Source organism: Nannospalax galili, unplaced genomic scaffold (genome assembly GCF_000622305.1).
Source record: "Nannospalax galili isolate Female #2095 unplaced genomic scaffold, S.galili_v1.0 scaffold734, whole genome shotgun sequence".
Lineage (NCBI taxonomy): Eukaryota > Metazoa > Chordata > Mammalia > Rodentia > Spalacidae > Nannospalax > Nannospalax galili.
In genome coordinates, this window is record NW_008337073.1 from 62,049 (window position 1) to 84,914 (window position 22,866).

The 22,866-nt window shown below is 37.3% G+C and overlaps 1 protein-coding gene across 13 annotated transcripts in view; it reads left to right on the forward strand.

Annotated features, from left to right (window-relative positions):
• LOC103733245 (ankyrin repeat and sterile alpha motif domain-containing protein 1B) overlaps positions 1-22,866 on the forward strand; it is a gene marked incomplete at its 5' end in the record, with an annotated part of 492,005 nt that overhangs the window by 55,864 nt on the left and 413,275 nt on the right. For all 13 annotated transcript variants that reach the window (XM_017797886.1, XM_029563077.1, XM_029563074.1 and 10 more), the window contains 1 exon segment: positions 19,887-19,993. In XM_017797886.1, coding sequence (XP_017653375.1) covers positions 19,887-19,993 — 107 coding nt within the window.

The window sequence follows — 22,866 nt, forward strand, 5'->3', positions numbered from 1 at the left end:
CCCAGAACTCACATAACAATGCTAGACATGGTGGCAAGCAATTGTAATCCCAGCACTGGAGAGATGGAGAGAAGTGAGCAGACAGCCTGGCCTACTGGGGGAGTCCAGGCCAGTGAGAGGCCCTTAAAAACAAGGTGGATGGTGCCTGAGGAATGATACCCAAGGTTGACTTTAGACCTCCACAAGAATCCTCGTATGCACACATATATTCACACACACACACACATACACACGCACACACATTCATGTACATAAACACACAAAGAATAAAATAGAAGCTCAAAAATATCATAATCCATCAATTAGAAATCCCATTAAACAAGACATATATTTTGAAATTAAAACATAGTTGCATTTGTTTAAAAATTTAAACCCTGTTCATAATTTTGCACCATAATGCAACCACAGTACAATCTAGGAAGACTTTTCTAAATGCCAATGAAAACTTAAACATTTTATTTGACTGACTGAATAAGTTAATGTAGAGCAACATGTTGGAAATTTTATCTGTATATTATTTTTAAAAGCAAAATGTATAGTGACTATAGAATCTATTGAATGTAAAACATTATCAATGCTGTTCTTTTCACTGTCAACTCACTGCCTAAATGGTTCTAAGATGATTTTTAATATTTTGGATTTTAAAAATTTATTTTAGAGTCTAGTGGTTCTGGAGTAGACTTCCTTCATTGATCACCAGTTCACTTAAATATATCAATAATTAATCACTGTCTTATACAGAGATTAAAATGTTATTTATTAAACCAAAACCAGGAAATGGAGTATCTAGTTAACGATGTATTTCATTACCGTCCAACTCAATTGAGTTTAAGAGGGAGAAAAGGCATATTTCAAATATATCTATTTATATTTACAAAATATGAAGGCACTTCCTAAAATGTGTCTTCGGACCCCGCTGTCTCCATTTCTCTGTTCTACACTTCCATACTGACTCCCTTTACCAGATCCAAGTGGTTCAAATAAAACTGCCAAATCCACCAGCCCTACTTCCTCACAATTTCATGTGCTCTATGTACAGCGGGCGTAGGGAGGCATCAATACAATTCTCCTGTTTGGGGTTTAACTTTTATGTCCTGATTTGGATCATGTGTTCAACCTTGACTCAAACACTATCCAGGAGAGCCTAATACTTGCCAGATGTACCTACACATTACTATTTATTCATATTTGTGCTATTTACCACAAAATTTAACAGCTTAATATAACACACATTTTTAAGTTTCACAGTTTTTATGGTGCAGGAATCTATGCATGGCTTAACTGAGCTGTAGCTTCAGGCTGTCTTGCCTAAAAAATGCTTTAATCATTGTGTTGGCAAGGACTGGGGTTGGGAGGGGCATATCTGAAGGCCCCACTGGGGAAAGAACCATTGGCAAGATCACTTAAATGCCCGTTGGCAGGACTGTTTTTTTTCTGAGTAGTGTATGTGAGGATCACATTTCCTAGCTAGCTGTTGGTTGGAAGCTTTTGTCAATTCCTTGGCGTGGGCCCATCATTCCACCTCTCCTTATCAAAGCCAACAAGAGGGAGGGTCATCTGGAATGATGATGAAAGACAAAATTTTATAGTCTGCTTGTGAAAATGATATCTTTGCAGTGTTGAGGTGTTCTGGTGATCAGAAACGAAGAGTGAAGAGAAGCCCACACAGACATTACTGTCAGGAAGCAAGCACAGTTGGGGCCACCTCAACAAGCCACCTTCTGCACAACGTTGAGTTGTATGTTCATCTGTGAGCATGGTGTGCAAACCCTTCTTCCCAAGCACAAGAAATAAGAGTGAAGGCGATCATCCTCCAAGGAAATCAGTGTCATTGTCAGAAGAGGAGTGACAGTGACTGCAACTGCTCATGACATAGTCCAGCTGTGACTCTGGCTCTGAGTTGTAGAGAAAACTCTTTTTCTATCCCCGTGACTTTGAGTCACTATTAATCTCAATGTTTATTTTAAATTACTTAATTATACATTTGTATTATAGAATAAGGATGCTTTGGTGTGCTATTTCAATATTTCTGAGCCAGTGCTAGCCTTTCTTCATTTTGGGTTTATATTATAATTTTCAGCCAATTCCTCAACATGAAAAGTTAAAATTTCTGTATATTAAAGTTGCTGAGATTGTCTTAAGTGTGAACATACCATAGAAACTTGAGTTCGTAATGGTCTTAAAACTTATTTTGCCTTATCAAAAGAAACATTTTATGATTGTTGGGAAAATGGAGCAAAACCATACATTTACCCTTGACCTTTCAAGGTTTTAGTAGAAAATACAAATCAGCATTAACATTGAGATGAAAAATCTCATTAGAATTGAAATGAAAAATCTATTGATTTTTATCAAGCAAGTGAACACATCTCCATCAAAGCAATTATTTATTTCAAAATAATAAATATTTTATTTATATCAAAGCAATTAAAACTCTCAGTCTAAGAACCCTTGGATTCCATGCATTTACTTTGTCCATATATAACCACAATGCATCTGTAGAAGGGTGATGGGTATTAATCTGATCAGAGTTTCCTTGTGGGTCCTTCCCAAAATCAGAGTTTTCAGCTGTCTCAGAGAAGTAGATATTTGAAATTTGTTTCTCATTTAGAAACCAGTTATTACTAATAATATTAATATATGCATTATGCTGATTGTAGTTAAATACTGTAGCTATATGTGGCTTTTAGTGTAGTAGTTTATATTTAGTATTATTTTCATTGTTTATTTAGTGTACATTATATACTCAGTACTAAGCACTTTCCATATTTATCAATGTCTTTAATTCTTAGCAATCATCTGTTAAAATTTTGTATATTCATTCCATCACTGTAATTCCTGCACAGAGCACCTAGAGTTTTATCATTATTCTACCAACATTCTTAAGTGCTTATTTACTGTAACTGTCGACCTAGGTTTGAACTCGTGTTAGACTAAATCTTCTCTAAGGGAAAAATCAACTCCAAGTCTCACTTCCTCAGTGGGGCATGGCAGACTAGATTCCTTTCACAGGAAATGCAATCACCACTGAGCCAGGGCTACTGTGGAAGCTTTTAAGTGACAGAGGATATTTGGAAGCCTCCCTGCTTTATTCCAGCATTTAGTTGGGCCATTTTATCTGTACATCTCCAAGAGAGAAAGCTTTGTAGGTTTCTTTTGTCCTCTACTTCCAGTCTCTTCCCTGTATTATTTGATTTCTCCCATCTCCCAGGTGATACATGTGCAACAAAAATTCCATCATATTTCTGTTCTCAGGAAATAAAATAGCCACTGTTTTTCTTGACACAGAAGTCCCTTGATTGTGTCCCGCCTATCTATCCCACCCCATTTCTGTGCATAAATTTTTCTCCTCGCATATGCAAAGCCTTTGAATTCCAGCAATATAAATCCTTTTTAGTTACTCAAATACACCAACTCACATGCTGATTCCTCTGCCTAGAACACCTTGCATCTCACAAAGTCCTAGTAAGTCTTCAAGTCACAGATCCTTTGACTGTCCCTGAAAGGTCTCCATTCAAACTAAGCATCTGCCTTCCCATCTACATTTTATACACCTTGTTCACATACCCACCACTGCATTCTCCATCCTGCAAGATATTTGTGAAGATCCTTGAGATTAGGATACTTTCCTTTTCCTCCTGGGGCTAACCCAAAGACTGCCACACACAAGGCCCCCAGTGGCTTGATGTTCTAATTACCTTCTCAATGAGGAGTCAGGCATTTGCCAGAAACCTTAAAAGAAGGGAAAACAAAATGAAATCAACAAAATTACTATTTTTCCCCAATCAGGTATGGCATATATATATATATATGTATATATATATATGTATAAAATTTTGTTGTCTGCCAGAAGATTTTAGCATTTTAGGCTTAAATTTCATTTCCTATTTTAGACCATACCCCAGTGCATAAGTTGTCAGATCTGTTTAGTAAAGGCTGGTATTTCTTAAGTGTTCCATGTTTTTAGTTCAAATAAAATTCAAGGCCTTAGGGAAAATTAAATCCGAGCTCCTGCCTTCCCTTAGCATTTAAATGTCGATGTCTGATCTCAGAGTATTTTCCTAGCAACCTGATCCAGAACTTTGTTAATCCACAATTCTTGGAATAATTAATCCCTTTCCTCCTGCAGTCTATCATTTCTGTTATGGACTATTCTTTTGTCATTAGAATGTATTCTTTTTATTATTAGTTCCTGCTGATTTTCAGTGTTAAGAGCATGGATGTGTAGTTTATAATTCTCAGCTTGAAGGACATTTAGGATTGGAAAAGTAAGAGACTGCTATTTTCTAGTTAAAAAGGGAATTATTGAGATCTTTGCTCACCATCCTACAGGGGTGAGAACTGATCACTCTTAGCTCCTATGCCTGCAACGCAAGATATGGGACAGAGATTCAGGCACACAGAGGGCATTGCTCATTAACTGAATGTGCACTCTCTCCCCAGTGTAGGCAAAGCTTTAGTGAAAAGTGTGCTCTTTTAGCAGACTCTTAAACAGTCTTTATTTGAAATGTGTTGGAGCAAATAACTAATGATCCCTTTTTGCTGACTATGAAGCCAGGAGGGAAAAACTATCTTCTGTTGCAACTCCTCTCCCCAACCCCCATTTCTCTTAGTCTCCCTTTTAGGTGGATTGCAAAAGTTAAGTTGGTTGGTGCTGAAGATTTGGCTATTGGTGTATATTGGATAAGACAAATCCTCAATGATATCATGGGTTTGGATATTCTGATCAATTCACAGTACCAATTAGTTTCCCTCTGTTATTTAGCCAGACAGCTTACCCCAGGCATTTTTGTCTATCTGAAACAAAGAGAACTGGGCAAAGAAAAGCGCTGATGGGCTCCAGACCAATCTCTGGATGGAATGAACAACACAAGTGTATATTCTCCTGACAGTAAGGATGATGTATCCTCAGCATTGAGATAATCTCTTTGCATCACAGTACTTTCTCACACGTTATTTCATCTCAACTTCAGATATCATCATGAAAGACTTGGGTGAGGAGTCTCCCTCACAGTATCAAAACAACACAGCCCCAGGGATTTGTCAAGGCAGAAGAGTACTTTTTTAGGGCTCTATATCAAAAATAGCAGCAGCAAATACTTCAATAGTGGAGAAGAGCCGAGATTCAAATCCAGGCATTCCAGTTTAGGAGTCTGCACTCTTAACTCCAGCTCTCACTGAGGCAGCCATCACCCACCGTCATGTACTGCAGGCCAGCCCAGCACCCATGTAGATTCCATACCCACACCGAAGCTGCAATCTGAGAATCACAGCAAAACCCTTTGTTAGCATGAAATAAAAATACCCAGGCGATAGGACTGACCCTTCGCCCAACCTTGCATTGTTCTTGGCTTTTGTTTTCATCGCATCACATTAGAAGCCAAGAATGACAAATGTGAGGTGAAGGGGACAAGCGAACAAAGAGGCCTGCTGACATGTGAACCTGTGAGCCTTCTCAATCCCGCAACAGGGCAGGTTTCCCTGCCTGCCTTCCGGAACAGAGCGGCAGTCAAGAGTTGTGGCTAACCTCAGGCTCTGCTGCCCGGTTCCTAGGTTCAAGTCTAAATGAATAACTTCGGACAGCTTATAATGATGCTGTGTCCTATTTCCTTCTGCATAAAAAAGATGGTAACAGTAGAACTGATTCGTAAGGTAGTCACTCAAACAACAGGAGCTCACACATGTATTTAGATCACAACCTACCACGGTAAATACTAAACACATATTCGCTGTTATTTTACATACTGAAAGTATGCTCTATGCTCCTATAACAAAACACCTGAGCACAGGATAATTTATAAAGAACAGAAATCTACTTTCTCACAGTTCTGGAAGCTGGGCAGCCAAAGATCCAGGGGCTGGCATCTGGTGTCTGGGGAGGAATTTCTGGCTATATCTTCACATAGCAGAAAGCAGAAGACCAATGGAGGATAAGAAGAGAGCAAACCCACAGCCTTTCTGATAGCAACATTAATCCATTCAGGAAGGTGGAGCCTGATCACCTAACTTCCCAACACTATTGCATTAGGAAATGAATTTAGGGAACACATTCAGACCACAACACATATATGAGTTCTGACACACAGTAGGTGTTCACTTCTCTAAAATATGGCTTAGACTACTGGAAGGACATATTCTGTGAAACATATATACCTTATATTAATCACCTTGGTATTAAGATTATACCAATATTTGTCACAATTTTGAGGATTCAGCCAGCATTTTTCTTTTTAGCTCTTGTTTACAAGTTTTCCACCATTCTTCCCAAATGCCGTTTTCTAAATTATTGAATACAGCCATTGGCAAGCCATTATCCACCTTGACCGTTTCATCTCATACCTATTAATGCAGGTTATATTTTGTCTAAGTTATTTCTCCTCTCTTTATGGTCACAATAATAAATCATGTTTCTAAATTTTAATTCCTCTACTCTGAAGTGACATTTTTCTAAGGGATAAACTAGTTTTCTCCTGAGGCTATAAATTGCACAAGTGCAGACGTGTTCAAAGCTCTCTCCCCATTGCCTAGCAAAATGTTTGGAACAAGAAGTACTTTATAAATATTTGTTGAAAAAAAAATTAGAGACTGCTGACAAAATGCATATGATACAAAAAGAAATCTCTTCTCCCTCCCTAATTAATTAGAACCTAATTAAGAGATCTCTGAAAATGATCAGAATACTAGTTGACTTGTGTTTTTAAAAGTCAAAACTAATTTAAGAAAAGCTATACTGAAATCATGAATTTATTTTAGTACAGTTTTAAGTTTCCAGATTGAGGTTTGGAGTTAGAACATACCCACCTTACACCAGGCTTTGGGTGGTGATACAGGAGACTTTATCTCCTTTTATTGTTTCACTTCTATGAAAAATTTAAAACAGACTTATTAGTATACAATTGACTTTAAAAAAGACTGCATAGAGCAGGGCATGGTGGTGCATGCCTTTAATCCCAGCACTTGGGAGGCAGATCTCTGTGAGTTCAAGGTGGCCAGCCTGGTCTACATAGTGAGTTCTCGGACAGTTGGGGCTACAAGGAGACCCTGTATCAAAAAAATAAAAAATAAAAAAAAGAGACTGCACAGACCAGAGCTAGGGAGATGGTTCATTCATTTAGTAAAGTATTTACCACAAAAGCATGAAAACCTGAGTTTCGATCTCCGGATCCATATAAAAAGCCAGGTGTGGTGGGTGTAGCCCCAGTACTGGGAAGGTAGAGACAGGAGGATCCCTGGGGCTTGCTGGTCAGTGAGACTAGCCAACAAGGGAGCTTCAGATTCAGTGAGAGAGGCTGTCTCAAAAAATAAAGTGGGGAAATGACTGAGGAAGACACTAGGCATCAACCTCTGGCCTCTCATTCACACCCACCACACAAACACACAGAAGACCACGTATATTTTAAAGTGTGCACGTTGATGCTTGACAAATGTGTATACTTATGAAATCATTCCCACAATCAGGAAAATGAGCAAGGGCATCACCTCCAAAGTTCCTTTCTGCTTGATTTTAATCCTTCCTCATGACTTCTCCCTCCCATTCCCAAGTAGTTCTCAATCAGTCCTTTGTCACCATAGGTAAGTTCACACTCTCTAGAACTTTAAAAAGTGGAGTTGCACAAAATATACTATTTAAGGGCGGCATTTGTTTTTTCCACTCTGCACAATTATTCTGACAGTCATTTATGTGCCATATCAACTCTTCATTGTTGAGAAATATTCATTATACAGATATACAATGCTTGGTTCACTCATCTGTTAATGAAATTAGGCTGCTTCAGTTGTTCGTTATTACAGAGAAATGAATCTTGTTTACGGTGCTCTGCCTGGCCTACACTTTCATTTCTGTGGCTAGAAACCAGCAATGGAATGACTCAGCCATGCAACTAAAACCATCAAAATGTTTACCACAGTGGTGTACCATTTCATACTTCTGCCTGGTGAAGCCCTCATTCAACCCTTATGCCTACTTAATATTTATTTTTATTATCTTATATTCTGAGAGTTTATTTTATCTTTTTATTTTTAAATATTTTATTTATTATTTTTATGTGTACATGTGTATTGCTTGTATGTAGGTAAGTACACCCGTGTCGTACACAGACAGACAGAAGACGCTGTCGGATCCCCTGGAACTGGAGTCTCAAACAGTTGTTAGCTGCTGTGTGGGTGCTGGGATTCAAACTTGGGTCTTCTGCAAGAGCAGTCAGTGCTTTTAACAGCTGAACCATCTCTCCAGCCCCTATTCTGAGAGTTTTTAATTATGTGTATGTATATGATATATATATATCATATATAAGTTTGTGATTAGATATGATTCTTTTCTACAGTGCTTTTCAAATGAAACAATTTTAAATTTTTGATGAAATTTGGTTATCAAATCCCTTAAATAACTATGCTTCTGGTTCCTAATCCAAGTTTAAGATTAGAGTTTTCCCTAATTTTCTTCTAATTTTTTTTCTATAAGTTTTATAGTTTTGGATTTTGGGTTTCAGTCTATTATATATTTTTGAGTTCATTTTATATTTGATACAAATATGGGTCCTATTCTTCTTTATTTTCTGTATATAGGTCACTGGATGTTCTAACATGGTCACTGAAAATCTCTTCCTTACTCTACAGAATTGATGGTTTAACTTTGTTAACAATCTGTTGACCATCTGTGTCAGTCAGTTTGTGAACTCTATATTACATTTCTTAGATCCAATTTTATACTTTGACACCAACACCCATTTTCTAGACTTTATTGTAATCGTTTTATTAACAATTTTATTTACATTTATTTATTTTTGCAGGGGTTAGTGTGTGCATGTGCTACACAACCCATGAATGGAGGTCAGAGGACAACTTGCAGGAGTCAGTCTCTCCTACAATGTGGGTTCTGGATACCAAACTCAGGCAGTAACTTGTAGCTTGGCAGTAAGCACCTTTACCCACTGAGCCATCTCACTAACCCAGACTTTATCATGATTGTTAAATAAGATTGTGCACATTCTCTGATTTTTTTTTCTTGTTTTTCAAAGTTGTTTTAGTTGTTCTAGATCCTCTGGGTCCTCTGTATTTAATATGAAATTTAGTTTCTAATAAAAAAAAAACTGCTTGCTGGGTTTGTGATTAGGATTACATTGAATCTGTAGATGCATTTGGAAAAATTAACATGTTAATAATATTCAGTGTTACAATCCATGCATGTAACTTATGTTTCCATTTATTTAGATCCTATACAATATCTCCCAGACGTGTTTTATAATTTTAAGTGTATAAGTCTGCCACATCTTTTGATATATTTACTCCTTAGAAGTTCACAATATTTGATGCTATTGTATATTATACTGATGTTTATTTAAAGTATTGTTTGTGGTGAGTTATAAATATAATTGATTTTTCATATCAATTCTTTACCCTGAAATCTTGCTAAACTCACTTATCCTGGTACTTTTATGTAAGTCTCATAAAATTTTCTAAGTAGAAAGTTGTCATGTATCAGTAGAAACAGTTTTATTTCTTCCTTTCCAATCTTGTTACGTTTTATTTTATTTCTTTTTCATGAATTATTGCAGTGGCCAGAACCTCTAACCAGTGTTGATCATAGTTTATCACCTTGATATACTGTTAGAGAGTGCCAAAATTCAGTTACGCATGTCCACATCTATGCTCAACAAACATCATTATATGTGATTTTCTTTTCTCATACTGTCATTGTCTGATTGTGGTATGGACTAATTCTGGTCTAACGGAATACTTGGCTCCTATTCTCCCTCTTCCATTTTCGAAGACTTGTATAGAATTGGCATTATTTCATATTTTTGGTAGAATTCGCCTCTGAAGACATCAAGGCCTAAGGGGGATTTTTGTATGTATATGGAAAGGTTTTAACTACAAATCCAATAACTTTAATAAATAGAGTTCTTCAGTTATGAAGTTTTCCTTCAGTGAATCTTGTTAGTTCATTTTTCAATAAATTTGTCCATTTCATCTGAGTTGTTAAATTTGCTAAGATAAAGTTATTTGATTTTACTGATCATTTAAAGGAACAACTTTCAGTGATTTTCCTCCGTTGATTTTCTGTTTTTCTATTTCATTTATTTCGTTAGTGATCTTTATTTTCTGATTTTTGCTTACTTTTGGTTTCTTTTTTGTTCATGTTTCTTAAGGTAGCTACAGCAGCTATTGACCTGAAATCTCTTCATTTCTAAAGTAGGCATTTGATGCTATAAATTTCTCTGTAAGTACCACTTTAGCTCTTCTTCACAGATTTTGATACACTGTTTTCATTCACCTAAAATATTTTCTGAATAGATGGGGAAATACTCTAACAAAACTAGAAACAAACGAAAATAGAGATCTCAAGATATGGATGGTTATGAGGATATGAAATGGCAGTGACCAGGATAGCTTTACAATGATGCAGTCCAAATTGAAATGAATGGACCAACTGGAAACATTCAACATGAATAATGATTTCTGAAATAGAAGGAAAATGTTATGAGGAAATGTTAGTGTTTGACTAGAACACAGTTCCCTTAGTGATTACCAGCAGATGTCAGAACTGGTTCAGAATAAGGTAGACAGATAAATGAAAAGCATCCAGGGGTCACATCTGGATGTAGGAAAGGGAGAACAGAAAAAGTGAAATATTATAAAGATCTAATGTGACTAGAGTTGGAAGGGCACAGAGTGGCTTCGAGAGTGTCATATTTTGTTAATGGAAATATAAAATGGTACCTGGAAAATAACTCTGGAAAAAATGGGCAAATAATTAAACAAATTGATATATCCATACTATGAAATAATATTCAACAATCAAAAGGAACACACTATTGACACACAGACCAATTTGTGTGGATTTCAAGAGATAAATTCTGAATGATAAAAGCCAGCTTCCAAAGGACATATACCATGTCATTCCATACATGTGTCATTCTTAAAGTTATGAATGAGCTGCCATATATTTGCCAGTGTGAAATAGAAAGGAGATGGCTATGACTATATTTTTAAAAGTACAAGTAAGATTCTTGCTATAGTGCTAGCTGGATCTCAGCTGTGATCATGGTCATGTGATTTCACATGCAATAAAAGTTCATAAGAATAAACACACGCAGAAAGGTGTGCGTGTAAAACTGGTGAAATCTTAATGAAGTCCATGGATTTTATCAATGCCACTTCCCTAGCTATAATACTGTACAATGGGTTCATAACTAGGGAAGGATGGGTAAAATTTATAAAATCTCTCTTTGTGTATTGTTTCTTGAAACTAACATAGGTCTCTAGTTATCTGGGCATTTTTTATAGAAAATAAAGTGATGGGCCTAGAAATATCAGGCAAAAAAATTAAACTAGTTATAGACTACTGTGCAGTCAATATTTTTTTTTTGATCTTTTTGAGACAGGGTCTCTCTGTAACACCAGCTGGCCTGGAATTCACTATGTAGACCAGGCTGGCCTTGAACTCACAGAGATCCATCTGCCTCTGCCTCCCGAATGCTGGGACTAAAGGCATGTGCCACCACGCCCCACTGTGCAGTCATTTGTAAAAGTTAAAAAAAGAACTAATGAATACCAAATTAGGATTTATAATTTATTTAATAAAATTTACACAAAGTATTATTGAATCAGAAAAGTAAGGTTTACAAAAGTGAATGTGATATAATTCTATTTTTGTGAAGCAATGCCAAAATACCCCACATATTTATGTATATGTGAACATATCTGCCTCTGTGTATGTGTGTGTGTGTGTGTGTGTGTGTACTATTTAACAATGAGAAATGTATGTCAATATACATGCTAGCTTGTTAGCAGGAATATCTTTGAAGGGAGGACAAATGGTCTTGACTGTAGGAAGGCGATGAGGCTCAGGGAATAACCAAGACAAATAGAGATGAAAAGACAAAGCACTAAAATACCAATATATGTTATATGTGAAATACAGTATATATTTGCATGTAATTGTGTGCTAAATTCTAGTATACTCAAAAAATTTTATTTTATTTTGTATTTTATTAAATATTCACAAGGCTACTGAGACATAATTTACATAGCATTCAGTTCACCTCTTTAAAATGAAAGATTCAGTGATTTTCAATATATTCACAGAATTTGACAGCCATCACCATAACTAGTTACAAAACATGTCATCACTCACATAAGAACTCCCAAATGCCTTCCCTGGTCCCAGGCAGCTCCTAGCTTACATTCTGTCTCTATAGATTTCACTATCCTGGCCCTATCTTATTATTAGAATCATATAGTAGATGGTCTTTCTGGCTAGCTTCTTTCACCCAGCATGAAGTTTTCAAGTTTCATCCACATTGTACTGTGTTGTCTCACTTGATTTCTTTTTATTGCCAAGTAATATTCTATTGTGTGGATATAGTATATTATATTTATCCACTAGAGAGGTGCAGTGGTCACGGGTGCTGTCATCTTGAGATGACGGTGGTTATAGTGGGATTCTTTCATCTCTTTCCCTGATGTGTCTGCAAACTCTTCCACCTCCTTTGATATCGCATGTAGATATGCAGATATTAAGCTCCACTAATTACCAGATGCTTGCTCTATTGTTTTGATTAGTTCTCTGAGGTATAAATTGCTCCACAGTCTTGTCCAATTAAATTTAAGCAGGAGAAGTTTTGGAAGCTGTGCTTTGAAGTTTGTTCTGATGACAACAGGACTCTCAAGAACTCTCTTTTTCTCTGGTTCTCTAAAGCTAGCTGGAGTACCATTTGTCACCTGCATGAAGGGCACCAACCTCCTCTTGGTTGTTTATCACCCAAATCTTTTTCTTTAAGACAGTGTCTCCCTACGTAGCTCATGCTGGCTTGGAACTCAGGATCCTCCAGCCTCAGCCTCAGGAGTGCTGGGATTGCAGGTGTATACCACTATGTCTGGCTTTTCACTGGTTTGATAATACCTTTAGACTTTAACTTCCTCAACCTCTGTTTCAGACAAAGTTAAACTTTTGAGTGAGAGTTTTAGAACTTTTGATTCTTAGGAATGATTAGATGCTCTGAACCATCATTTTAGGCACTAGAAAGAGACAATAGCCTCTGGTCTTCTCTGTTTACCTTTCTGGGCCTAGAACCTGTACCCTGTAAATGCAGTGTCCCACTCCTCTTGACTTACTGTTCTAGTGTGCTTTTTGTTGATGTCATACAACACTGACCAAAACCAAACTGGGGGAAGAGGAATTTATTTCATATCACATTTCATCACTGAGGGAAATCAGGGAAGGAATTCAAAATGAACCTGGAGGCAGGAACTCAAGCAGAGACTATAGAGAAATGCTTACTGGCTCACTCAGATACCTTTTTACAGTGTCCTGGTCCAACTGCCTAGGAATAGGCTGGGCCCTGCTATATCAATAGGCAATCAAGAAAATGTGCTACGGGCCCATCTGCCAGAGGAAATTCCTCAGTTGAGGCTCCCTTTTCCCAAATGAATCTAGTTTATGTCAAACTAATGGACTAACCTGCACATCTCCCCAAACTGGGATAGACCCCACTGCATGGAATGGAGCTGGGTGGATGAAGGAAGCCCATGACTTCTCAACTATACTCATTGGGAATTTAGGCTCTGCAGTTTAAAGAAGATTGGAAAGGGTGGCCTGCCCCACCCCCGGAATGAGAGACTATATCCCTGGGCTGGTAGTTGAGGAGAGAGACAGCCCATTCTCCTGACAGTGCTCATACAGAAAAGAATATCCATGAAGATGACTCTGGTGTAAGGGAAGGTGAGAGCCAGCTGTCACTAAGCTGCCACAGAGTCTTTCTGATCACACCAAATTTTAGTGGATGTTTTAAATAAATATTTCTTTATCTTTTGAGTGGTCTTAGGACACTATATAGAAACTTTCAATGGTTTGAGGGGTATTGGAGTTTTAGGGTACTTTTGGCTTTTTCTTTACCCTAATTCTCAGCAATTCTACTGTTCCTGGGTTTGTGTTATAGAGCTCTTACACTGCCTTTCTGGGAGTGGAACTCTTTGAATTATGTTCCTAAAAGACTGTACCAAGTATTTCCTGGTCCCAGCAAATAGTTTGAGTTTCAATTTCCTTATTATAAAAGAAAATAATTGGAACTGCAGAGATGGCTCAGCAGTTAAGAACACTGGCTGCTCTTGCAAAGGACCCAGGATCTATTCCCAGCACCCACATGGCAGCTAACAACCATCCATAACTCCAGTTCCATGGGATCCGATGCCCTCTTCTGACCTCAGCAGGCATTGCACAACACAGGTGTGCCTACATTCATGCAGGCAATACACTCATACACATAAAATAAAATATATATATTTTAAAAAGATAATATTTCACACCACAATGTTAGGACTTAGTGACCCTAAGTAACTGTTCATTTCATCTTTTTCCTTCTTGTATCTCACTTTGGGAACTTGCTGAATATAGGTGCCTGCCCAGTAATGTGTTATAAGAATTTTAGGATTCCAAGAAAGTATTTTAAGTAAAATGAAGACTATATTTAAACAGTATAAAAATGGGATCTTTGGGCCTAAACCAGGATTCTTTTAGAAGTTTGACTCATGAGAAAATAATTAAACAAAATCAGAAACTAACATGACTCAGAATCTATGTCCTTCCTCCTTGTCCCATTCCTCTCTCACCCTCTCCCAACGCACTTCCTCCCTGCATCATAACCTTTGTCTAATGCATGAGAATTATTGAATAGAAATTGAATTGTTGAATAGTTAAAATAATAGAATTCAGGAAGTCTATACAAAGATTTTAAAGTGGTTAATAACCAGTAATCTGTCTGAGCTGTGTTTTTTTTTAATTTTTATTTATTTATTATTTTTATTTTATGTGTATGCGTGTATTGCCTGCATGTAGGTAAGTGCACCCGTGTTGTGCATTGCCAGCAGAGGTCAGAAGAGGCTGTCAGATTCCCTGGGACTGGAGTTACAGACAGTTGTTAGCCGCCATGTGGGTGCTGGAATTTGAACCCTGGTCTTCTATAAGAACAACCAGTGTTCTTAACCACTGAGCCATCTCTCCAGCCCCTGAGCTATGTTTTTATACAACAGTCTGAGCCTTAAAATAATTCCCTCTTTCTATATATTAAGAAACTAAAAGCCATTTCCAGAATTCTTCATTTATTTATTCATCCACTTAACAAACATGCCTTAATATCTGGGAGTTGAATGGTGTTCAGCACAGCACTTGGTCCTGGCTTGCGCTGTAAAAGATGAAGTGGAATTTAAGGAACTACCCTATCAGCCTGTGGCTTCCAAGCCAAAATATCTCCTTGCCATGTTTGCTCAATTTTGTTTGTAGTTTATTTATTTACTCATAAATGACCAGGGAGAGCATTGTGGATAGAGAGGCTACAGTAAGATTCATTTTTAACTTTATATTGGAATAGCTTTAGACCTAATCAGTCACAAATAGCATTCTTGTTTTCATCTTTTCACCCAAATTATATTATATTGTGCAGTTAGAAACTTCTAGCTTTTTCCTTCCTTTTTTTTTTTTTTTTTTTTTTTTGAGACAGTAGCCTCAACTGACCTGGAACTCACTATGGAGATGAGGCTGGCCTCCATCTCACAGAGTTCCCCCTGCCTCTGCCTCCTGAATGCTGGGATTAAAGGTGTGTGCCACCATGTCCAGTTTTCTTTATCCTTCTTAAAAGATCTAAAAGCAAAACAGGACAAATTATAATCAAGCACAGTACAATTCAGGGATGTGGACTGAACAAGAGAATGAGGATGATGAGCAAAAATCCCAACCTGAAAATTCTATTTAAAAACTAAAATACCTTCTTTTCATTAAAAAAATCAGCCAGTTAGAGTGGAATTAAAAATATATATTGGCACAATGCCAGGCAGGAGATATCTTCCTTTGAGTTGTTGGCCAGGGTGGCCCAAGAGACTCCCAAACTGTAACCCGGCATAGAACTGGGAAAATGAACAGCAGACCGAATCTTATCTAAAGGAATATTGACAACTGATTGCTCTAGATGAGGAAGAGCTGATCTTCCTAAAACGAGGAACTCTAGATAGGCTGACTAGATTCAGCAGATGGACAAACCCTGGGGAATGGCTGGGGGAGCCAACAACACAGCAGACAGTAACAGGGATGACAGAGTATATGGGCTCCAGTGGGGCGGGGGAGGCTATGGGTGGGTGGCATTTGGGAAGTGGTTATATAGATAAATAAGATTGTTTGGGATGTTCTGTATGATATATACACAAAAAAATCAACAAATACAAAAATAAGTTATATTTGAAGAAGCATAAAAATTTGCTTCATGTTTATTAGTAGAGGTGAAACACATTGCTATTGAAATCTCCCTGATGACGTTATATCCATGCTCAGGTGCCAAAGATCTGAGTGTAACCGACTGTAACTAGTAATAATCAGATACATAGAGATTAGAGATGCATGTGCAAACATCTAAGTGTTAGTAGCATTAAAAGTGAGTTTTTCTTTAGGAAACTGTATATTTTAAAATGAAATGGCAATCTTTTGTAAAGGTTAAAGCCTCATTCAGTTTTATGTCTTATAGGGTTTATACTGAGTTCAATATTGTATAACTGTATTAACTCAACTGTGAACCTAAAAATTTGCAGCCACTTTTGAAAGAGATGCATCTTTGTCCTGGACATTGTTATTGAATATGTTAAAGCTGTAATGAAATGCTTCTTCTAATCATGTGGTTATTAAATAATTTTTTTAAAAGTCTACTGCCGAGCGTGGTGGTGCATGCCTTTAATCCCAGCACTCGGGAGGCAGAGGCAGGCGGATCTCTGTGAGTTCTAGGCCAGCCTGGTCTCCATGGTGAATCCAGGACAGCTGGGGCTACAGGGAGACCCTGTTTCAAAAAGACCAAAAAAAAAAAAAAAAGTCTACCACATGGCACGAGTTTTGATGGCATGAAAGTTGCAAGATTGGTGGAGTCAGGGAGAGCAACTGAGGCTCAGTACTGTGAGGGGCTGGGAAGATATTCATGAAAGTGTAGCCTCAGTTGCAGTGGAGACTTCAGCATATTGGAGATGCTATGACCATAGGATGACCACCAAGGACAGCAATAGGTATGGAGTGGAGGTGGCCTGAGCCCACCAGATAAGCTGTGCATGTTGAGGATGGCAGAGTCATAGAAGTGGAATTTCCCAAGTCTTTTGGAGCCCAGACCATCATGAGTGGGCCCCAGATGCTGGACTTTGAGCTACAGAAATTGATTTAAACTGTTGGATTTTTGGGTTTTATTACGATTTTATTGTATTATTTATTGTATTTGATTTAATTTGATTTTATGTCATAGTTCTTCCATTTTAAAATAATAAATTATACAATTAAAAAAGATGTATGTCAGGTACATATGTGTCTTTTAGAGAAAAATTATGTATTTTCATCTCCAAAAAACCCCCCAAAAATATATTGTATGAAAATTGCAAAAATTCAACAAAAATTTAAAAATATAGATTGACTACCTAATAAAATAAACATTACAAATTAAATTTTAGTATCTGAAAATAAGAGGGCTTTCTGCAGTTTGGACTGCAACATTATGTTGGTAACAGGTGCAAGCTGAATGCGTACTGTGTGCAGTATCAGAAAAGCCTGTCTTCTGCTTTCAAGACACGAACCATATACAAATAGTGACCATGTGAGGTAGAAAGTAACTATTTTAATAGAAGGTCTAAAAATGCTATTTAAGGAAAAGAAGAAAGAGATTTGTTCTGTTGGGGAGGATTAGAAGATGTTTCATAAAGGAAATGGAACCCGATCCAAAGCCAAAAAGTGGGTGGGATGGTGGAGGTGTAACAAAACCCACCTGAGCACATTTTAGCCTTCTCTCAGAGTCCAGCAAGGAACCCCCTTTGCTGGAGAACTGAAGAAGGGGTATTAGGGAAAAGGGAATAAAGCTAGATGATTTGTAGTCACTATGAAGACCCCAAAATGCCATCGAGAGTTGGAAGAACAGTACATGCTCTTAACTGTCAAGCCATCTCTCCAGCCCCACAATAAAAACACTTTTTAATGATTAAGAAAAAGTATACCAGAAGTTGGAAGACCAGTACAAAGCCATTGTTGCATTAGGCCAGGGGCATGGAAACAGAGAAAGAAAAATTAAGGGAGTCAGCAGTTCAATAAACATAAAATAGGAAACAGAAGAAAGTTGTTGATGACTAGAACTTGGAGACAAGTCACAGCATTGAAAGAAGAGCGCATGCTGATTTGAGGTTAAATGACTGTATGCCAAGGAGATTGACAATGGCCTTACAACAAGAAAGGAAATAAAGATGGGATTTGAAGAAAGAAGGAAAATGAGGTTTCATTTATTTAATAAATATTAACTAGGCACTTACTATGTGTCAGGTACTGTTCTGGGTGGCTGGGGGTGAGAGTTACCTTTAATTTTTAAAGGACTTAATGTTGAAGAGGCACTGTTCCCAATCTGTGTGACTCCAAAGTCAGAGCTGGAGCCAGAGAGTAGGAATGAGGTAGGAAGTCAAATGTCTTTCTATTAAATGGAGACTTTGACTGAGAAGTGAGAGCTCTGTCACAGGCGAGCAGAAGTCAGTGACCTTCCAGGAACATTGCAACAGAGACTAGACTAACCTTTCTGGGCATTCTTTTCTGGTCTTCTGAGTCTGTTCTTTCTGATGATGTAGTTCTGTGGGTTCTATTATTAATCTGTGGTTTCTCTCAATTATTAAATAAATTACTCAGTCTGTCTGCCATTCAGTAAAACTCACACATTTACATCTGTTATTCTTGAATTATTTTTGGTTAAAGCTCTTCTTCTTTATTAAAAATTTCTACCCAGTTAATGTTACCTTCATAGCTATTTCAGAATGAAAACCCTGGTAGATAGAGTTATAAATACCAGAGGGGAAAAGGATTTCTTGTGCCTAATAACATTTTTTGTTTGGAAGCAGCTCCGGTAAACATGGAATGAATTATCATGATGGTATGATACAGTTTCTATATGTTGCAGTAATTCAGAAGGAAAAAAATAATTCTCAGAGAGGTTCATTTTGATACAGGAGAGCAAAGAAAAAGAATAATTACTCTCCAAACCCTGTAAAGCTTTTGATCAGAAACACTTCTCTGTGCTGCATTTTAAAAAGAAGAAAGGAAGGAAAAACAGAAGGGAGCCTGTAGTGAGCTCTGTTATAAGGTATAGTTCAAGCTTTACATTTCCTGGTGTCTTTTGAAACGTAAAATTCCACAACAAATAGCTCGGTAATGTATAACCAGTATGAAGATTCAATTCAGATTTAAGCACTTTGGTTTGCTTTTGAGTCTTGCTATTTTCTGCATTTGTTTTGACTGCTCTCATCATTCAAGATTGACGCTTGGATGGGTGTGTAGGAAGCAGCAGCAGCAGGCTTACAGCTTGCAGACAAAAAAAATCTGCCTTATCTGATGGCTATTATTGAAAATGCGAGGTGTAGCCTGGGCTGGGTAATGAAGGGGAGCGAGTGAGGGGGAGCAAGGAGCATGGAGCTGCATACTGATGAGTGTAGGAGTACTTGATAAAAAGAATTCTGGCTGCTGGCCGTGCATTGCTCATTGTGGAGTACTCCAACAATCACATAGAAGGCAGACCAGCCTAAGCTGACAGCTTGCTATGCCGTCTTCTGCTGCCTGGTTTTGGGGGCTGTATGACGTACTGGTCGGTAGTAAAGATTAATATGTAAGAAATGTGGAGCTAGGATCAAGTCATACTCCACAGACTGCCTGGCAAACTATGTTTTACTTCTGACTTTGCTCTCTCGCTGAGAACATTAATCTGTCAAGCTGGCGGGATCCTTTGATAGCAACTTTCCCAGGAGCATGATGTGGCAATGCCACCTCTCAGCCCAGGACTACCGCTATTACCCCGTGGACGGCTACTCCCTGCTTAAACGCTTCCCTCTTCATCCTCTTACAGGACCCAGATGCCCTGTCCAAACAGTGGGACAATGGTTGGAAAGCATTGGGCTACCTCAGTACGAGAACCACCTGATGGCTAATGGATTTGACAATGTGCAGTTTATGGTAAGATGCTCTGTGTCCACGGAGCTGCCTTTTGTCTGTCTTTGCTTCTTATGTGTCTTACATGGCTCAGAGGCAGCCTGATTTGCACCGAAACAGATCAGCTTTATATATGTAACTGCATCGGAAAATCGGATGCCCTTAGAACTGAACTTACTGTGTACATAGAGACACTTACTGCAAAATGTGATCTGTATGCATCCATTATACATGTGTGTTATATGAATGAACCATGGAGAGCCCTATTTATAGGTTCTGAAAGAAGATTAACATTTATATTCTTCCTGTCATTCTTTGTGTGATATTTTTTTCTTATAAATTTGTGATCCGAGTGTATCCAGTTAGATTATATCACTCGGGCTAAGTCTAGATTCCCGAGACATATTATTTCCCCTGAGCATCAGAATTTGTGATTAATTAGACAGCTCGATGGTGTGAGGATGATTTTTTTCCTCATAATCATTCAATAAGCAGTTTAAATCCTGTGGACTACCGTTCATTAACAAGCTGTCTCAGACGGTCAATTACCAAGAGCAGGCACTTCCTTCCACACGCTGACTGAAGAGCAAGGAAGTATTGTTTGTTTCTTTAGGTGAAAAACAAACCCTTGGGTCAATTAGCTGTCAGTATTTAGAAAGGGGTTGGGGTGCTTCTGAATCCTGGACTACGTGCAGTCTAAACCGGGTGTGTGCAAACTTCTAACTGTGATGCATATAGGTGAGGAGGAGGATTGGAGGCGTGCAGACGACAATCCAGCTTTCTAATCATTTCTAGACCTCCCCCAGTGCTCATCAGTTCCCTTGTTGAGATGCCTTGAGGCTATGTCACAGCTCTTATTACCTTTCCTTGCTTTTAAGGTTCTATCACAAATATCACTGATCCCTAAATTTAGGGAGCCTTACATGCCATAAGCATGTAGCATACAAATTGCTTGTAGGAATAATTAATAGCTGTTCTTAAATCAAATGCTGGAGCTGACACCTGCAGCTTGCTAAAGCCAACATGATAATGAAAATATTTAGAGCTAGTTGAATCTTTTAAATTTCCCTTTTCAAGATTGTTTTCCCCCAAACTTGTCTGGACTGTTATAGATTTGAAAATTATAAAAATTGCTAAACTTCTACTCCTTCAAAAATGTGTATGTCTGCAAGCTTTTAGAAACAACATAAATGTAGTAAGTGGTATGAACTCTAAGTAACTGTATGCATAAAAGCCTCTATGGGTATCTTTTTTCTTACTAATGAGATACACATTTGTTTTCCTTGAGTTTATCAAATACTGTCACTGGTTATATAGACAAGCTATTGTTAAACTGAAATAAGAAAGAAGTGGAAGTTTATGGAGCACTGAGCAGGTTTAAGACTTAGGGCAATAAATAGATGGCGTTAATAATTAGAAGAACTATCAGAGGAAAATCATTTCAGCATCACTTATGTTTACTACACATTTCAACTTCTTTATTCTTTCTCCCTATCTCTACTTGAAATAGGGCATCTCGTTCCCAAGCCCTTGCTCAAATTTATTCTGATCCATGAGAAGTTGGGCTTTTGGATTTCCTGGGCTAACTGGCCACTCAGAAAGACTTTAATCCAGCTTAATTTTCCTCTGAATATTAAACACTTATGAACAAATATAATCCCCTTTCAAAGTCTGTAACTGAAAGGTTAATCACACAGGTTTTAAATAAGAATTTGAAGGAAAGCATGAAAAACATTCACGGGTGAATTATGTACAGCCCTACAAAATGTATCTAGAAGGCAAAAATCCTAAGCATGCAGAGAAAAACCGAGGTCTAATCATAGATTATTGCCTTTACTTGTTTATTTTCAATTATTGTGTATAATTTTCCAGAAAATAAGAACACATTGTTAGATGAGCCAATCAAAGACTTTCTTCATAAGACAGAATTTAAAAACTAAACAACTTTGACTTGCCATGTAGAAAGATTAATTATGAAAATGAAGCAAATTATAAATGGTGTCATCAATTAGTGCATTGCATGCTGTCATACATCATTTACTTGCCTCTAGTACCACAAGTGAATTTCTACCTATATAAAAATTATGTATTGATCTCTATAATCTATTAATTATTAACTTAAAGCACAGTAATGTGATTGGTCCACTTTAAGAAACAGATTGCACTGATGTAGTGAAAAACCCATTAAGCCTGCTTAGTTTCCACTTGGTATCATATTCTAGCTTCTGTTTTTCTTGTAGCACATTCTGACCTGCATTTATTCATCCTGTTGCCTAAGCAACAAGCACCACGCTCCTATTAACTATGATGTAGTGCGGGTCTTATTACTCTTTTAGAAAAAGACAGTAGAGATCAAGAAGAAATAATTAAAGTTGGTTGAAGCATCACAGTGTACCCATGCATGTACTTTGTTTAGGAAACATTCTCAGGAGTTAATTTTTCATTATTAATATTCTATTAATAGCTATAAACGTAAAAGGTCCTTAAAAGCAACATTTGAAGAAAGTATTATTGAAAGCTTAAATTTTTTACTAACTCTATTCTACATACTCTTATACATAAATAAAAATGGATGATTTTATCTACATGGCTATCATTAACTTTAGTAAATATTTCTTAGTAGTGAGTGATGCCTAAACATGATTAGAAAAGAGGGAAATGTCTCCTCATATGCTTTTAATTGGGTCTCTACTTTTGTTTACCCTTCAGGATCTTATATGTAGCCTTGATTTTATAGGTATATGAATTATTTTTCATACATTTAAGGTGAAACTCCAAGCTTTTGCTTTATCCCCTTCATTCTGGTTTGTAGAACAGATTAGAACCTTCTGTACCCCTAACAATATAAAATGAATATAAATTGGTACAATTAATGAATAACTGCAAACGTATCTCAG